The following is a 19,688-nucleotide window of genomic DNA, read 5'->3' as shown; positions in this document are numbered from 1 at the left end:
TAATGTCTATGTAAGATTTGACTCTTGAATTAAAATATTACTTAAATCATTTATAGTCAAATTTAGTTTTATGTATTAAGTATCTTTAAATCTTATATAGGTTATGATATGCTAGAGGACAATATCTTAATGTGGATTATACATATTCCTGTTTTTATATGTTTGGATTTTTTACATTACTATGGGGAGAGTGGTTAATGTTCTGTTTTCATATAATGTCTTGTGATGATTAATGTGTGGTTGACATGTCTAATAATTTGTTGATTTTGTGCATTAAAGAAGGTGTGTTGTTTTAGCTGATCAGGAAGTAGTTTAATTAGAATGTCAGCTTTGGGTGTTGATGGTAGGGTGATGTGCCTTCTTCTTGATGTCCTAGGAAGGGTATTTTCCTTCGTAGCTGGCTTACAAGGCCAGTATTTTGGTTAAATTACTTGGACCCTTCATTTTGGTTTAAGTATGTAGTTTTCTAGTAACCCTGCTATTGGTATTAGAACGATAATTAGTAGTATCATATACGCGCGCCTAGCTCAACTTCCCAGAAGCCATGTGGGATCTCTTATGTCTTCCTTCCCCGTGCTATATTCAGGTGTTATTGTCCTTTGTCCTTTGTTTTCAAAGAGGACTAGTCACACCACATGGTGGATGATGCCTTGATTTTCTCTGAATTGGATTTAAGTGAGACAGAATTGCACAGTCACCAACCTCACTTTCTTTTCCCAAGTCATCAAAGTCCAGTGGCAAGACAAAAATCAAGACAACTGGTCATGGCTCAGGATGCAGTGGCTTCTTCAATGTCCAGTGAAGCTCTAAGTGTTCCACAGCACCTGCTTCAGACATCTTCATGACTGTTCATAACAATATTCTCATCTACCCATTCTGCTGGGAGGAAGTCTTCACGTGCTTTGGGGTGGCCATCTCCCTAACTCACTGATAGGACTGAGGCCTGTTGCTTACCCTCAACCTGGTTTAGCCTATTTGCTGAAATGGTTTACCAGGGTGTGGCCACTGAACATGCTATAGTTTCTTGGAGTCACAGGTGAGAGTTGGGTGAATCAGGTGGACACCAAAGGTGGATGAACAGCTCTGAAAAGGTCTCAGAAAGCCCTTACACCAGAGGTGCCAATCCCCTTGAACACTCCATACATGCCTATATGCAGGTATTGTCTCAATCAACCCCATACCCTTCCTCTTTCCAATCACATTGCAGACAATGCTCTTTTACCATGAGCACATCAAGTCTTAAGGCAACTGTGGTACATTTTGTGATCAAACTCTCTGCATTCCAGTCTTCCCTTCATCTCTCAGCAGTAGCTATCCTTCTATATTAGCACAGTTTTTCTTCTCTCTTTCTATTCCATCCCAATTACCACTCAATGGAATGTTGCTACATCTCTTAGCCAGAAAGAGTGAGGGGTAGAATGGAAACTTCCCTTCATCCATCAAGTATATTTTCAGACTTTGGGGTCTCAGGGCTGAACTAGTTCTTGCTCAGGTCTGCTTAGTGTATTTACCAACTTAATTCCTTTACTACCATAATACTTTTGCTGTAAGTGGCTAATGATCAGTGACCCAGAATGGACTAAAAGGAAGAAAGTGGATTGGATTACATTCAGGAATTTGCAAAGTGCTTTCAATGAGCCCCAAATGGCCACACACATACACATTCGAACACCCCCACACACAAACTTTTAACATCAATATTCCCCCAATGATGCTATGTGCCTATGAGTCATATGAGTCATTGAATACTACAATCATTGAAGAAGAAAAATTGGGCATGATCGAAGAATAATAAAAAGAAGTGAATAAATAGGGGATATAAGTAGGGAGGACATAAATAGACTACACAGTTCACCAAGAATCAAATGCAAATGTGAAAGATGCCATCAAGAAAATGTATAAACAGAAAAAAACCATTGGTTATGTGGTAGGAGTAAGGGTTAATGGAAGGACAGCTTGGTCCTTTATTTATACCCCAAAATATATTTTTTAAACAGCAATGTCTAGTTTATTTATGCCTGTGAAATGGTAGATGTCACAGCACACACCCCTCAGGAGTGAAGTGCCTGCCATTTGTCCAAGGGGCCCCGGCTGGGGATGTACTTAACTCCACAGCCATCAGGAATGAGTCGCTTCTTAGTTATCATATCCTCAAACTCATCAGCATTGAATTTGGTGAAACCCCATTTCTTGGAGATGTGGATCTTCTGGCAGCCAGGGAACTTGAACTTGGCTTTACGCAAAGCTTCAATCACATGTTCTTTATTCTGGACCTTGGTTCGAATCGACATGATAACTTGGCCAATGTGCACACGGGCTACAGTGACCTGGGGCTTCCCAAAGGCTCCCGGCATGCCAGTCTGGAGCCTATCAGCCCCAGCACATGACAACATCTTATTGATGCGGATGACATGAAAAGGATGTAGCTGCACACAAATATAAAAGCCATCCTTGCCACAATTCTTCACCATGTACTTGTTGGCACAGATCAGAGCGGCCTCTAAGGCTTCGGATGACAGCTGTTCATATTCATCTGACACCATGTGGCCACACAATGGAAATTTATCCACTTTCGCTTTCTTTCTACCAAGATCAAAGATTCTTAACTTGGCATCAGGAACTCCCCTGCAGAAACGGTACTTCAGGTGAGGCTTATTTTTACAGTACCTATAACAGCGGGAGGGACGATGGCCCATGGCGCCGGCGCCAGCAAAGACTGTATCTCGCCACAGGGAAAGCCAAAAACATTTTTAAAAAACAAATAATAATGCATGAAGTGTGGAGAATTTATGAAGTATATTGACAAGAATCAAGCATGTTGAAATAATACACATAGTGAAGACCAGTGTTGATATGATCATGGATCCATTGAAGATAGAACCAGTCAGGGCACTAGAATTGAAATCTGAGGACCAGCTCTGCTACTTATCAACTGAGTGACCTTAAATAAGTCACTTCACCTCTCTGGGCCTTAGTTTCTCCATATGTAAAATTAAGATGCTAGGCTAGATGATCCCTCCCAGTTCTAAATTCTCAAGAGCCTGTACCTTAAGCCCCATACATTTTAACCCTAGCACCCCCACCAAGGTCCCCCTATAGATTAGCCTACTTCTTCCATTATACCTTCCAGAATACCTGCTCCATAATTAACAAGATTCCTTTGACTTAAAAAAAATGTGATAAACAAAAATCCATTTTTTCTGCCTCCTATGTCCCTTTCCCCATTAAAAAAAGAAAAACAAAACCCTTGTAACAAATGTATATAGAAAAGCGAAACATATTCCAGCATTGGGCATGTCCAGTTAATCAGTCAATAAAGATTTATTAAGTGTTTACCATGTGACAGGCACTGAGAGAATTGGTGTACAAAATTACATGTCTCATTCTGTCAGAGATTAGGCAGCATACTTCTTTGTTAATCCTCTGATAATTATGGTTGGTCATTGCACTGATCCAAGTTATTAAGTCTATCAAAATTGTTTGTCTTTATATTGTGGTTATTGTTGCAATTAATAAATTGTTCTCTGGTTCTGTTCACTTCGCTGTGCATCAGTTCACAAAAATCTTCTTGCATTTTCCTTAGTCCTCATCTCTTTCAGCATAATTCACATCCGCATGCCCAGTAGAGTACTGGAGCTGACTTCTACCAACCCGTAAGAGCAGATCATTATATTTTCAGGAATTTTCTGACCTGGTTTTTAACACAGGCAGCATGTGCAGCTTAATCAGCTCCAACACTGATAATATCATTTGTCACTTTAAAAGAAATGGTGGCCACCACACTAGAGCATATTTTCAATACTTTAAATGATCATCACTTTAGTGCTAAATTTTGGAAGCAAACTTAATTGCTTTTTATCCTCATGGTGCTCATGTGATGCTGGGAAGAAAGTCTGAAAGTAGCTATGAAGTTATTAGAATTTTTTCCTAAAATCATCATTTGTATTGTTAAAAACCAATGGTTGAAATTATCATTCAATATCTGAAATAAAGCTAAATCATTTCGAAATATTTATGGATAAAATTTATTTCATTTAGCACCAATCTAATCAAAATCAAACTGAGCTAGAAACTACAGCTTAAGTGCTTGAAATTGAGTAGTTTATGAGCCACTGATGTATATGCCATGCTTACACTGTATGATATAAGCCTTTTTCTCATTCTTATTCAATTTTGGCAAAGAGATTAATTGCAAGACCTTGCTTTAATGATTGTAAATCTTGAAGAATATTCTTTATTTCCAATTGTACTGTAGTCAAGATCACCTGGTGTTCAGAAAGCACAAAAATTAATCAAAAAGAGCTTTACCAAATTTAAAGATTGGTGCTGGAAAGTATGAGTCTTAAGTTAAAAATTTCATGAAGTCAGATAAGTTTAAAGACATTCCATTAAATAAAAATAATATATTTATTGGTCTTCCTAGGAATATATTACCAGAAAATATACTTCAACCTATTAATGTATGTCTTTCATGGGACAGATTCAATGATGACAGCATTTGTAATTATTTTGATTTATTAGAACCATCTACTTAGCCTTCTAAAGAACAAACCACTACAGATAGCTAGTGAAAAATATTGTCTCATTTAAGTGTAATTTTAAAACATGAAAATTTTTTGAACTGCTTTGGGTATTCTATAGATAATGATGTAGAATCAAACAACATTTCAAAGCCCTATAGTTATGCAAAAAGTGAAAAAGAGAGCACTCTTGTAGTCAATAGTGCTGAAGCCGCAAAAGGTTTCAATTAAGTAAATGTAATTTGTACAAGACTGAGAAATAGTTTAATAGTAGATCACATGACAGATTTAATGACAAATTTATTGGGAAAAGAGCAGATTGGGCTGCAACTTCATTTGTCAAATCACGGTCCAAGTTGGGTATGGATACAAGAATTTGGCAAAAATCAGCAAAAGCATTCTGTGAGAATCAATTGACTCCAAGGAATTTAGAATAAAGAATGTTGTATATTTTAGTATGTGTGTTATACAACTTTTATAGGAGTAAAATTATTATAAACACATATATATATATATATACATACCTTTTTTTGAGTCAGTAGTTAAACATTTATAAACACACTTCTGTATATATCATGACTTATTCATTCATTCCTTAATTGTCGAGCAGTACCTTAGTTTCTGATTCTTTGCCATTATAAAAAGAACTGCTGTAAGTGTTTCTGAATATGGGGATCTTTTTCTTCTTTGATCTCTTTGGGGTATTTTCTACCTCCTCTTTACAAAGAAGAGGGTAGTAAGAGAGAATGCATATGATCAGCATCAGTGCTCTATACTTAATACAATCTTTTTGAGAGCTCAGACCCCGATCCTACATGACATTTTTTCTTCCTTTTTAAATCCCTCTTTTTGATCCATTCTCTAAGGTTAGATTTGTGTTTGGCTTGTGGCTGATCCCTCTTTGAATTTACTCTACATCTATCTTCCCCTGTCTTTCCTCTCTTCCCTCTTCCCTCTCCCTTCTCCCTGTTCTTTCCTGTTTCCCTATTGAAGTAAATAAATCTTATTTGCCAAACTTGACTCACTCTGGTGTTCTTTCTAGATCTTTGTTGGGGGTATCTGTGAGGGAGAGATGGACTGCACTGCTTCCTCATACTCTTCCATCGTTGTTGGCTTCTGTTCAAACTTTCATCTGAAATCTCTTCCCTTCTCACTCTTTTCATCGTCTGCTGGCACCAGAGGTATAAGCTTGGGTAACTTTTAGGATGTTAGTGCCCTGGACAGTACAATAGGGAAATTTGGAAGAGAGAATATTACAAGGTGAAATATAATGAGTTGGACATGCTGACATGCTAGATGTGTTGAGTTTGAGATTCCTATTGACATCTAATTCAAGATGTCCAAAGGACAGTTGATGATGTTGACAATAAACTCCATCGGCCCTCTCTTACCCCCAGAATCAAATAGTAAGTCCTGTGTTTGGTATTTAAAGCTCTTCATAATCTGGCTTCTTCCTACCTAATCTTTCACTTTTCTCCACACACTTTAAAATCCACCTACAGTGGACTTTTTGAACTTCTTTGTGTGACACCCCATCTCCATGCATTTGTACTAGTTCCACATATCTGAAATACTCTTCCTTTTCAATGTCCCTATCTTCCCTCAAGACAGCTCAAGTTCTACTTTTTTTCTGAGAAGTCTGTCTCAGCCTCCCTAGCTGCTAAAGGATACCCCTCTAAAATTGCCTTCCAAGACTTACATGAACCAATGCAAAGTAAAGCGAGCAGAGCCTGGAGAATATTGTAAACAATAACCATATTATACAATGAAGAATTGTAAATGACTTAGTTATTCTCAGCAATACAATGATCCAAGACAACCCCAAAGGACTCATGAAACACTCTATCTGACTCCAGAGAAAGAACTGATATTGCCTGATTACTGACCAAAGCATACTATTTTTCACTCTTTCTCCTCTCTTTTTCTTTCCTTCCTTCCTTCCTCCCTCCCTTCCTTCTTTTTTTTTTATCAAGTCTTCTTGTACAAAATGACTAATATGGAGATGTTTTACATGATTGCACATGTCTAACCTATATCAGATTGCTTGCCACTTCAGGGAGAAAGAGAAACCAAGGGAAAGAATTTGAAACTCAAAACTTAGAAAAAATGTTAAAAAATAGTTTTAACATGTAATTGGGGGGAGAGAATAAAATAGTATTTAATAAATAAATAAAATTACCTTCCATATATTCCCTAAAGTTCTTGAATGTACCTTTACATATTTTCTCCACCATTAGAACATGAGCACCTTGAGGGTAGGAACTGGTTTTTACCCTTCTTTGCATCCCCAGTTTTTAGCACAATGTCTGGCAATAAGTGTTTAATAAATGCTTGCTGAATATAATCCTATGGGCTCTCTCTTACTAAGGATAATTAAGAATTGATTATGCCCATGTTTTAAATGATTGGGAGGAATGAGTGAGACCACACTCATGCACTGTTCTAGCATCAACCCAAAGTTTCTCAGTCATTCCTCACAGAATACCTGGCTCATTGGACATACCTACCCAACCCCCTATATATATTTCTCCTTCCTTCACTCCCCACCCCCAAACCAACCACCTCCCACCCCATCTCCCAAAACCTGCTGCTTATAAAGATGTCAGGGATTCATTTAACTAAGGCATGTGAAAAAGGATCTTATCAGTGATGATCAAGAGAAAATATTAACTGAGGCAAATTAACTTCCCTCCCAATCAACAACAGGGTCACCCCCCATCTGCCTCAGGCAATAAAATTGCTTGATTCTCTTTCCATTCAGTTATTAAAATTATTTTCCAAAAGATAATGGCATCTCCATGAAAGCCTCAGACACTAATAAACAGAATCAAATGCCAGAGGAAGCCTCACTATCTCAAATTCCTCTCCCTTTTCCTTAGCCTTCTTTTTGTCAAGCTCCATTCAATGCTTTTCTGGCTTCACTGTCAGGGAATTGATCTACCTCCTTCACAGTGTAGATGCCATTAACTAGTTGTGTGACCTTGTAAAAAAACACACAAATTCTCTGACCTCTAGAAGAATCAGATGTCCCCAAGACCACACAGACTCTTCTAAAAGGAGGGAGGATGGGGCTTGATGGTTTCTGTATTCTCTTCCACTTTGACATTTCCATCATTCTCCTTCCAAGAAGGTGCTTAGAATTTCAAGATATCTTATGTGTCCAACCTTTCATTTTCCATAGAAGGAAACTGAGGGCCAAATACATGAAGTAATAGTCAAGGTCAGCTAGTTACTTGCGCCATAATTAGAAGAGATTAGAGCATCACACAACACAGAACAACGCAATGAAACATTTGTTAAGCCTGGGACAATAACGAATTTATTCAAAACCAACCCAGAAGAAGTTTATTTAATGAGGCAATTCAAGTGCTCTGACCTTTGGAGCAGTCATCCATCCAGTGTGGTGCCAAAGAGAGAAGAAACAGTAAGGAGGGACACACACCTACAACATACCAAGTACTTTACAAATATCTCATTTTTTTTATCCTGACAACAGCTCTGGGAGAAAGGTGCTATTATGATCCCCATTTACAGTTGAGGAAACTAAGACAAAAAGAGGTTAAGCAACTTGCCCAGGGTCACACAGCTAGTAAGTGTCTGAGGCAGGATTCAAACACAGATCTTCCCGACTCCAAGTTCAGTGTTCTATCCACCATACCACCTGACTGCCTCTGTAGTTCTAGCCATAGGTCTGCGGGTTTAGGACTTGGTTTGGTAAGGTGGTAGAGTAGAAAAACACTATACTAGAGTCAGGAATCCTGGGTCCATTTACTGGTTTAGTTACTTTCTATATGGGCCATTCTGGGCAAGTTACTTCTTCTTCTCTTTTCACTTTTATCATTTGAAGGTATTGGACCATACTGTCTAAGGTCATTCATTTCTAACTCTGTGATCCTAGCTCTAATTTGTTATTATCATTGTTCCCAATATCATATAATGATCATTTTATGATACTAAAATTTTTATGTCTCAACTGAATGTACCATAGCATAATCTTGTGCTAACATTATGAGCTTTTGTAGAGTATGATAGAAAAAACATTGTCAGACTAGAAACCTCCAGGGAGAGTTAACAGGCTCTCAAAGTCCTACATCTTGCATCATTACCAAATGACCATAATAAAAATTTATGTTTTCTCCTTCACAGTATGAATATAATACTACTGACTACCTTTGAGCCCTTAGTTAATGGGGAATCCACTTCCTCCTCAGGCAGCTGTTAATAGGTCTTGAGTCTAGAAGACTCCTTTTCCCTGAGTTCAAATCTGGCTTCAGACACTTCCTATTTGTGTGACCCTTTGCCTCAGTTTCCTCATCTATAAAAATGAGCTGAAGAAGGAAATGGCAAACCACTCCAATATCTCTGCCAAGAAAACCCTAAATGCGGTCATAAAGAATCAGACACGACTGAAATGAATGAACAGCAAATAACAAAAAAATGCCCTTGAGAGCAGATCTGTGTCATAGAATTTATTATTTTCAGCACTAAACATAATGTGTGTGTGTGTGCGTGTGTTTGAGAGGTTAAGATTTGTGATTTTGTTGGTGGTGGGAACTTCTAGGGGCAAAAATTTTCTCCATTAATGCAGATAAGCAAATTGTCTGGACCTCACCACCTTGGATGAATAGGATTTGAAATCAACTTTTCATGACTCTACAATTGGTCCTCTCTCTATTATGTGGAGCAGAATCTCTAACTTTCTATATAATAAGCTCCTGATTAATTCTTGTTGAATTTAACTGAAATGGGGCATTCGTAGTCTTACCATCTTGTAAGAGAATGGGAAGAGAGCTGGATTTGGAGTCAGAGGAAGTCAGTTTGAATCTTTCTCCTAATTACTACCTGTGTGCATTTGGGTGTTCACTTTTCCTCCTGGGCCTTGATTTTTTCATCTGTAAAATGAGGGTATTGGAATGAATGATTCTAAGATATCTTTCAATTCTAAATATACACTCTTATAATCCTTTGAGATACTAAATGAGGTAAAATGTGAAAAACCACAGGTGAACATGTAAAGAAAACCTTAAAGTGCTATATTGTTTTGCAGTCATGCCTAACTCTTTGTGATCCTGTTTGGGGTTTTCTTGGCAGAGACTCTGGAGTGGTTTGCCATTTACTTCTCCAACTCATAATACAGATGAGGAAACTAAGTCAAACAGAGTTAAGTGACTTGCCCAGAGTCACATAGCTAGTGTCTGAGGCCACATTTGAACTCAGGTATTCCTGACTCCAGGCCAGGTGATTTAACCTAACTACCACCAAAGTACTATATAAATGCTATTATAATTGTGCTGATTGATAATAATAATCCCTTAATGGTTTGGAAAGAATATTTATGGCCAGTGTCTTATTATATCATCACTGGTGTAGTGGGTCAAGCAGACCTATGTTCAAATCACTCAAATCCCTATTGACTGTGTGACCCTAGGTAAGTCACTTAATTTCTCAGTGTTTCTAGGCAACTCTCTAAGACTACAGTTAGACTTTTCAACAGCAACTTTGCTTGGTTTGGACTCCATAGACTATCATAGACTCCAGGAAAAACTGATCACCTGAAATCTCATAATCATACTAACTGATTCATTTTCAAGGCTCAATAGCTTCTCAGCTTCCCAGTGGCCTGTTCCCTCTGACTGGAGGCCTGGAGGGTAGAGCATGAAATTCCTCTCATAGCCTTCCTGTATAGAGGACTGGAACCTCAACTTTCCAGGTACTTATTCACTTTCACCAAGCAATTCTGCTTGTTTTAAACTGCACAGAACATCATAGTCACCAAACCAGGAACTCCCAATAGGCACTCCCCTTTTCAATTTCCTTCTGTGTTTCTTCCCCCATTAAACTGCAAGTTCCTTAAGAGCAGGGCTATTTTTCTTTTTCTTGCTTGTTTCCCCAACACACAGTAAATAGTAGGAACTTAATAAACATTTATTGAATTGAATTGTATTGAATTACTAGTTGCAGAGATCTGCATTGGTAGAGAAAATTCCTCACCAGGAGCTCCTTACATGGATGAAATCCCAGATTTTTTTCTAAAGTATTTATTTGCTTTTTTTTAAAGATAAAACTATGACTTCCCCAAGGTCACCGAGTCAAAAAATGGCATATCTGGTCTCAAACACAGGCAACACACTCTGCCAGCTCTCTATGAGCCTGACTTTGGTCTCACTGAAACATTAATTTAATCCACAGAGCTCTCCACCCCCCCGGGGCAAGTAACAATCCTAGGTCTATCAGAAACTCATTACAGCACACAAAGCCAGACACTTCATGAAAACATCATCACACAAAGCCAGAAGCAATAGCTAGTTTTCTGTCTAGACTAGATATGGCTGACCACTACAGAAAGGCAGAGACGCATTTCTGTGCTTCACATCCAGCTGAACAGAGACCCATAATGCCTATCACATGCCTATAAGATCAGAGGATGGTAGAGCTGATGGGATCTTAGAGGTCATCTAATTTATCATTCTCATTTAACAGATGAGGAAATTGAAGCCTAAAGAAAGAAAGTAATATAAGCCCCAAAGTAACAAATGCAGGATTTGAAGCCAGGTCTCCTAACTCCAGATCCAGTGCTCTTTCCATGACATCATCATCATCATTATCCAATGCATTACTAAGCACCTACTATGTGCTAGGCACCGTGTTAACTGCTGGGAATTTGAAGTGTAACCACTGGTCACTATGTTAAGCTTGTGTCTCATGAGGCAAATTACAAAAACAACAACAACAAACAAAAACAAACTTGCCGGGGATCACATGACTAGTAAGTGTTTAAGGCCAGATTTGAACTGAAGCCAATACTCTATCTACCGCACCACCTACCTGCCCCCATCCTCTGCTGGGGTGCTTGAGAAAAGGCTTCCCAAATAAGAGTAAACTGGAGTATGCAGTTTCAAGTAGAGTTGTTGGGTCAGAAACCAGATTACAAGAGATTGTGGTGAGAACAGGGGGTAAGGAAATAGAAGCAACCAGTGTGGATGATTTTAGGAATTTAGGTGCAAAAAGAAAGGTATAGAATGATAGCCTGAAGGAAGGTTAGGGTCAAATGGAGATCAAGTGGTAGATCTCAGTATGTTTGTAGGAAGCAAGAAAGGAGCCAGTAGACTGAGTTTCAAGATAAGGAGGAAGGGAAGAAGGAGAAAGAGCAATGAGGAAAAGTGTCCAGAAGAAGCAGGAGGAATAATGTACTCAAGAAGATGATTTGGCCATGACAAAGAGAAGGGCTGCTTCTCCTTGTGGCATAGGGATTATTTTACTCTTTAAATATCTGATGGAATTCACTTATGAATGTATCTGTTCCTAAAATCTTCCCACTGCTATGGTAGTTTGTTTATGGCTTGCACCAATCCTCTTTCTGATATTGAGGTATTCGAGTTATCATTTTCCAGTTTTCTAATTTGGATATTTTGTATTTATTTATTTTTTATTTTGTTAAATTAAAATATTAGATATTTTAGATACTTATCTATTTTGTTTACATTTTCAGTTGGTTTGATACATAATTGAGAAAAAATACTTTCTGAGAATTTCCTTTATTTCTTTTCCATTCAACATTACTTCTTTTTCAGTTTGATTTTGTTAATTTTTCTTTTCTGTTAATGGTTTGTCAAATTTATTGGATTTTTCAAATATGACACTTATTTTTAAATTTTAAATGATATTTAAATTTCTCCTTAAATTTTTAATATTTTCTCTTCTATATTTGTTTTGGGATCATTAATTTGTTTTTTTTTAATTTTTCATAAATACGTTTATTACTTCTTTCTTTTTCTCTTTTCATTAACTTAAGTGTTTAAGAATATACTCTTCCATTGTTAATTCTTTGCTATCTAGGCCCTTTGGCATTTGCTAACCTTTTTGAAGTATTTATTTCCTATATTCTTTGGTGCAAGTATATTTGTCCACGGTACCTTTAAGCATAATGTAGCTTCCTTACTTATATCTCTTAATGAAATCATTTGATTTCCATCTTAGCTGAGATTATGGTTGCAACTCCTGCTTTTTAAAAATTTACCTGAAACACATTTTATTTCAGCTTTTTACTTTGAATCTAAATGTAGCTCTATTTTAAGGGTTTCTGTAATTAACATATTGTTGGATTGTGCTTTCTAACCCATTGTGGAACTCTCTCCCTTTTTTATAGGTGAGTTTAATCTACTTGCATTCAACATTATAATTGTTGTCTAGTTTTCTTTCTATCATGCTCTATTATGTTTGTTGTTTCCATCTGCATACAGAATGAGAAAAACATATTTTGCTGTTATTAATCCAATCCTAGATGCTGCACACATATACAGACATTCATTCTATTCAAAAGATAATAATTCTTTCCTCTATCCCTCTTTCTCTTCTAGGCCATTTTCTCCCATTTTTTCCCTTTCTATGGGATTTCCCCCTCAATTCCCAGATTTAGTGTTACTCTTACAAGTGAATCTTCAAAGAAACCTTTACACTTTTTACAAAGAAAGTCACTAATACCTGGCATCATGAAGCTGGGACAATCGATTACTTCACTCTTCCATCCATCTCCACCACGTTGAAGATGAATGGAGTTATGGGTAATAGTAGTCAAGAAGCCTATGAGAAAGAAGACTCTAATCCCAATCCTTGAAAGGAACAAGGGCTGAGGGCCTACCTCCTGCATACATGATTACACAAGGTAGATCAGAGAATTAGAGTAGTGTTACTCCTTTGTCACAAGTAGCCTCTAAACTTGAGCCCGCTTTCCCCAGATTCTGAATGTACTAGTGGAAAATGTGTTACTAACTCCTATAGGGCAATGTTTTGTACCAAGCACTTACTATATTTACTTAGTAAATATCACTTTCTAAAAACTAATTACATCTGGCTGATTGACTAATATCAACTGCTAATCATAAGGAGATAGGGGCTTATAAGGTATAACACCAGAAAGACACCACTCAGGGCTACCCTCTAGAGTCCCTAGACCTAGTAGCCTCACTCTGGGGACCTGACTTTTCAATGCAAGGTGAAGTTGAAGTAGAACCCCAGAGGCTATATGTGTTATATATAAAGGCCTCATCTGGGATAAATATTGAGTTCTTTGCATTTGCTGAGACCTACTCGAAATCTGACTGGAGAAATGAGAGATGAGGAAAATGAGTAGAGGACATAGCAACATATAAGAAACAGGGAAGAAATAAGTGTGGGAAGGGAAGGAAGAATTCTCCTGGAGGTGCTGGTGAGTGGAAAACATCCCTAAAGAAATCTGTAGAGTTAATCTGAAAGAGGAGATGGGGTGGTGAAAAAAAAAGTGGCTTGCATAATTGAATGATACCTTTAAAAATTGTCACTCTGAGTTTTGGTTTTACATCCTGTCTTCCATGCAGAATATACTCAAGGGCAATGTTGCTTATCCTAGTGACTCAGAGAGAAATCACAATTCCCAGTGGAATTTTGGTATTTGTAGGAGAAGGGAAGGACAGGTCAGGAAAGTACAGGGAACTGTCCCAGTCATACAAGGTCACTGGAAAGTTTCCAAGTACTTTGGTCACTGTTCACTCTCCCTATTGGAAAAAAAAAATTTTGATACCTTTGGGAGAATCATATGATCATAGAATTTGGGGCTGTGATTAGAGATCATCAAGGCCAACCTCTTCATTTTATATATGAGGAAGCTAAGACCCAAAGAGAGTTCCACAAGGTCATACAGGTACTAAATAGTAGAAGTCCTCTGATTCCACATTCAAGTCTCTTTCTGCTACATCAGGGCTGCCTTTTCTGTCTGGAGTAAGCATATGGAATGTGATCCCAGGGAATTCAACTAGTGGATGATGAAATCCAAGTCAGAAGAAGCTGCCTAGCTCCGAGGCAAACTCATTAAATAAATAAATCCTTCCAGTGAAGTATGTTCCCTCTCTCCCCAACTGCATTTAGCTAAAAATTACTTGTTTACTTACTGGCAAAAATTTTGCTTATTTCCATTCTACAGAGATACGGCACACTGACTGAGGCCAGGTAGCACAGCTCTCTGACAGAGAAAGCCCCTGAAGAGTGGAGGTGGATTGGGATGGATGACACACTAATGAAAAGCACAGCCTCATTTTCATTGACCAAAATGGCAACTGACAACGCATCTAAACAACATCATATGCCTTCTGTGTCAGCGAGACATTTTCGAGCTGAAGAACATGAAGAACATTTGAGTTAGTGGAGGTGGGGTGGGCAGAGGGAGGTGTTTGTTTTGTTTTTGAGGAACAGTTTTCAGAGTTTTGAGTCATTGCAACCCTAAAGAGAATCCTAGGAGCACCATTTTAGAGTAGGAATGGCCATTAGAAGCCATCTAGTCCAATCTCTGCATTTTTACGGATAAAGAAACTAAGGTTAGAAAGGGTAATTGACTTGTCCCAGGCCACACAGGAAGAAAAAGGCAAAGGCAGAATTAGAGAACGCAGATTCTCTGTATTCAGTCCTAGCAACTGCAGATGATTGTTTAGAAAATAGGACATTTAGTAATGAGGGGGCAACTGCTGTCCCACATGTCTGGGTCAGAGATTATCAGCCATCCAGCAAGGGACTGAAAGGGCCAGCAAGAGCAGTAGATGAGACGTTGGGCAAGTCACTTAACCTCAATTGCCCTGCCTTCCCTCTTGCAAAAAGAGAGCAGCAAATGGTGCTTCGAGTGAAATGTTGTGCTATTGGTTGAATGAATAGCATTTGAATGAACTGGAGATATTTAGCTTGAAGAAGAAAAGTCTGCTGGACGATGATCACCATCTTCCAATCTTTGAAGGGCTGTCACACTGAAAAGGGATTCAGCTTGTTCTGATTGGCTTCAGACCATTGGATTAAAGACAATATGCCAAACTTGCAGAGAAGCATATTTCAGTTTAACATATAGAAAAAACACTTAGTGAATGGAGCAGTCACAAAATGGAATGGGCTACTTCAGAGGACAACGTATTCCCTATCCCTTAGTCTTCAAGTATAGTCTGGACGACCACTTTGGGGGTGGTTGTAGAAGAGATTGCTGTTCTGGTACAAGTTGGATTATATCAGTGAGGGCTGTGGTATGACCTCCAAGAGGGTAAGGCATGACCCCAAGGGTATGTGATCAACAATCTGAGGGTGGGAAGATGGATCACATCCCATCCTTCCCTAATAATCAATCATATGGTTTATTTCCAACACAACTACAACTATCCCTCATTCATTATTCCCCAGCATGTGTTCGTTCCATATTCTCCCTCTGCTCCCCAATCTCTGCTCTGTGTGAGGCCTTAGATGCATTCTCCCATAGGAGCATCTGCAAAGGTACCATTGGATAAACCCCATTCTTCCCCCAAGATTACCACTCCCTCTCCCTCATTACTTCATGACTCATAACTAGTATACCTATTTTGAGACTTTCCCCCACCCCATATCTACCAAAGTAGTCTTTTCCTAAAGTATACAGCTAACCATGTCACTCCCTTACTCAATAAATTCCAGTAGTTTCCTCTTACTCCAGGATCGAATATAAATTCTTCTATTTAAAGCCCTTTACAACCTGATCCTGACCTGCTTTTTAATATTTATTATAAGCTGGCCTTTTTTCTGTTCTCCTCACTCATACAAAAATGCAATTAAGATATTCAAACATGAATAGCAAATTAAGGTATGATATCTTCCATTAAATGGAACCATGTAAGGAAATAGCAATAGATCTATACTGAAAAATATCTGCTGATTAGAAATCAGAGACAATTCATATGCCTATTTTTTTGTGCTGAGTATGGTGAATTTATTCGCACACAGAGAAATATGAATCTGGATGAAAAGTTGCTACATTCACTAACTGTTATAAACTATCAATTAATTTTTATACTATATATCTCTCTTTCAAAAAACAGTATCTAAAGAAAGAAATTAATTTACCTGCTTGGTTAACGACACTAACTGAATTAATTGAATAATTAATTGGTAACAAACAATTATTTTTACAAGTTTCCCCTATCCCCCAGCACATTCACAGGGATTAAAAAGGTGAAGCTTATTCAATCATACTGCTCTCACTAAAAATATTGTTGTTAAAAATATTTCGATGACAGCAAAAGTTTTTCTTACACTTTTAATGAATTAAATGTGAAGCACTATTTCTAAATGGATGGAGAGCAGACCTAGAAGCCAGGAAGACCTGTGTGGGAATGTCACTTCTGGCTGAGTGAACTTGGAAAAGTCATTTTACCCCTCAATGCTCTAGGTGACGCTCTAAGACTATAATTTTACAGATAAGGCACCAGCCCCCATTGGTAGAAGGCTTTTCTTCTCCTGGGAGTTAACCATAGCAATGAAATAACAGGTCCAGACCCCATCTAATGAGTCAAATAAAATATATTGTTCATTTCATCTCATTTTTCTCAATTTCTCTTTTTTAATTTTCATAATGTGGATATAGTAATAGCTATATCATCTGTGAATTCATAACTATACATATATTGGGGGTAAGTGAACAAATTGTTATTTGCTGATATAGGCACATGAACAAAAACTTCCATGGCCTTTCTAACTGAGGGACTGTGAAGGGCTGGGAAGAGAGGAGCACTTTCATGGCACCCACCTGTCAAAGAACCTCCTGCTCACCACATTAATGGATATTTACATCGGGCTTTAAAGTCTACAAAGTGAGGTTTTCTTATGTAAGCTTCACAACCTAGAGCGTAGGTAATTTGTTATCCTCATTTTACAGATTTGGAAATGAAGGCTCAGAAAAGTTAAATGACTTGCCCATGTTGATGTAACTTTGAACCCAGATCTTCATGACTAGCAATCGAGACACCACACCATGATGTGTCATGACAACTGAATTTTTAAGATGGCCTTCCAAAGACTCTTGTTCTACCCTCACCGTGTAAAGTTTTGTTTGATGAAATGAGTTAAATTTCTGCAGAGCTAAGCGCAAGAGAGTTGAAGGGGCAGGAGTAGGTACACAGCACAAGCAATCCTTATGGAAAGAAGGCTGGCACAGTGATTTGTGCCATGCTGGGCCAGAAGGCAAATGAAAAAGCCCAGCATGAAGCACAGAATGTGACAGCGTGTCTCCAGCTGGCACTGCAGGGCAGCTACTTCAGCCAGAAGGAAGAGCTGCCTCCTGACAGGTTTTCCAAGGTGCTTTCCAGGACATGAGGACCCTGGAGAGGGCATTTGAGACAGTTGTTCTGATGGGCTAATAAGTTGATCAGTATTCTTGATGTGTTTCCAGTTGGGTATAGAGAAAAGATACTGAATTTGGAGTCAGAAGACCTGGCTTGGAGCAATTTTGTTGTTCAGTTGTTTTCAGTTGTGTCTAACCCCACCTGGGGTTTTCTTGGCCAAGATACTGGAGTGGTTTGTGATTTCCTTCTCCAGCTCATTTTATGGACAAGGAAACTGAGGCCAACAGGGTTAAGTGACTTGCCCAGGGTCTCACAGCTAGTGTCAGAGGACAGATTTGAACTCACAAAGATGAGTCTTCCTGGCTCCAGGCCCAACACTCTGTCCACTGCCCCACTTGGCTGCCCTTCAAGCAATATCTTCCTTTATAAGAATGCTTTCTCTCTTCTCTGTATATATTTTGTACTTACCTGGTTATTTGCATGTTGTCTTCTCCCTAACCTCACCTCCATCGCAATATAAGCTCCTTTCTTTGTATCCCCAGCACAGTGCCTGGCACACAGTAAGTGCTTAATAAATGGTTGCTGATAGCCGACTGACTGCCTGACATTGTGAATCTCAGTTTTCTCATCTATGTAATACTCACACTATTTGACTCACAGTGTTGTTTTGAGAAAAGCATTTTGTAAACCTTAAAACATAGCAGTGAGAGAAAGTTGGGTGGAGGGAAAGAGGAGCATCCATGTTGAAGAAGGAGAAAAAACGAAAGGACATTTGCGGGTCAGGGAAGCGACTGGACAGATTAAAGGAGAAAGGCAAAGGCATGGAGCTGATGAAGAAAAGAAGGCTTTGAGCTTAAGAAGAAAAATAGTATTTACAGCAGCAGAAGGAAAGGTAGGACAATTTGAGGACAAGGATCTGAAGGGGGCAAAGAAGCTTGTATGAGAAGTGAAAGGAAGCAGTGTGTGTCTGTCTTTCTTGAGGTAACTTGGCCATAAAAGCTACTAAGGAGAATGAAAAAAAAAAAAAGACTAAGGGCATTGCTTACATCTATAAAGAATACACAGTGTTTGTCTTTCTGCCACGATCAAGAAATTGTAATATGTGTTCAAAGTACATGCCGACCTCCTTCCCAGAGGAGAAGGAAAAAGTCTTTCAGAATGCCTCTCCCAATTATCAGAGAGAACAGAATGTTCCTTAAAGACAAACAAACAAAAGAGTCACAGAAGAGGACTTCAATGTCAAAATGAAGAAGAACAAGGATCTGAAGAGACACATATTAGGAATTATGTTACCCATGATATGAGCTGAGCTGATATGATGTAGTATGACATATGACAAGACATGATATTACATGGTATGGTTTGACATGACATGATATATGATATGGCATGTATGAGAGATGATAAATGGAATGGTCTGGTATGATTTATTATATGCATATATTATACCATTGTGTATGAAATATGGAATATGAAATGATATATGATATGATATGGCATGCCATGATACATGATATATGATATGTATGGAATGGTCATGGAGTGATATGATATGTGATATGATAGATGGTATGTACAACATATGACATGACATGATTTGGTATGGCTTGGCATGATAGGATATATTATATGAGATAGATGATAGATGCCATATGGTATGATATGGTATGGTATGATTTATTACATGATATGGCATTGGTTATGAAATATGGAATGTGAAATTATATATAATATGACATGGAATGGTGTGATATATAATGTATTATGTCATATTATATAGATGATATAATATATGTATGTATGATATTATATGTGTGGTTAATATTATATTATATGACATGGCATAATATGATATAATGTGATATGATGATACATGACTTATGGAGGTTAGAAGGTAGAAGATTATGACGGAGAAGAAAGGGACATGAACACTTGGAACTAAGTAATGAGTGTGAGGCTCTTCATGCCAAGGAAGGAGTTGAACCCTCCAAAGAAGAAGCAGTTGCTTCCCCTCCAAGGAATCTCTAGGTGCTACTGGGTAAAAGATGATCTTGTCTTAGGTTAAGACAAA

General features: G+C 38.2%; 1 protein-coding gene and 1 pseudogene across 1 annotated transcript; one reads left to right on the top strand and one right to left on the bottom strand.

Moving 5' to 3' along the window:
* Positions 1–2,005: 2,005 nt before the first annotated feature.
* Positions 2,006–2,734, bottom strand: LOC138171864 (large ribosomal subunit protein uL16-like). Its single transcript, XM_069101434.1, has one exon. It carries the CDS (start codon positions 2,694–2,696, stop codon positions 2,052–2,054), a length of 645 nt encoding a protein of 214 aa, XP_068957535.1. The 5' UTR covers positions 2,697–2,734; the 3' UTR covers positions 2,006–2,051.
* A 1,033-nt stretch (positions 2,735–3,767) lies between these two features.
* Positions 3,768–4,957, top strand: LOC138171899 (E3 SUMO-protein ligase KIAA1586-like; annotated as a pseudogene).
* Positions 4,958–19,688: the final 14,731 nt, after the last annotated feature.

This window comes from Petaurus breviceps, unplaced genomic scaffold (assembly GCF_028583685.1).
Source record: "Petaurus breviceps papuanus isolate PSGF00001 unplaced genomic scaffold, PetGlider_PUasm1.0 470, whole genome shotgun sequence".
In the NCBI taxonomy this organism is placed as follows: Eukaryota; Metazoa; Chordata; class Mammalia; order Diprotodontia; family Petauridae; genus Petaurus; species Petaurus breviceps.
The sequence above is the reverse complement of the archived record's forward strand: the minus strand, read 5'-3'. Positions and strand labels throughout refer to the sequence as shown.

Excerpts from the sequence above, each read along its gene's own strand:
- LOC138171864 (XM_069101434.1), bottom strand. The coding sequence starts at position 2,696 with ATGGGCCATCGTCCCTCCCGCTGTTATAGGTACTGTAAAAATAAGCCT.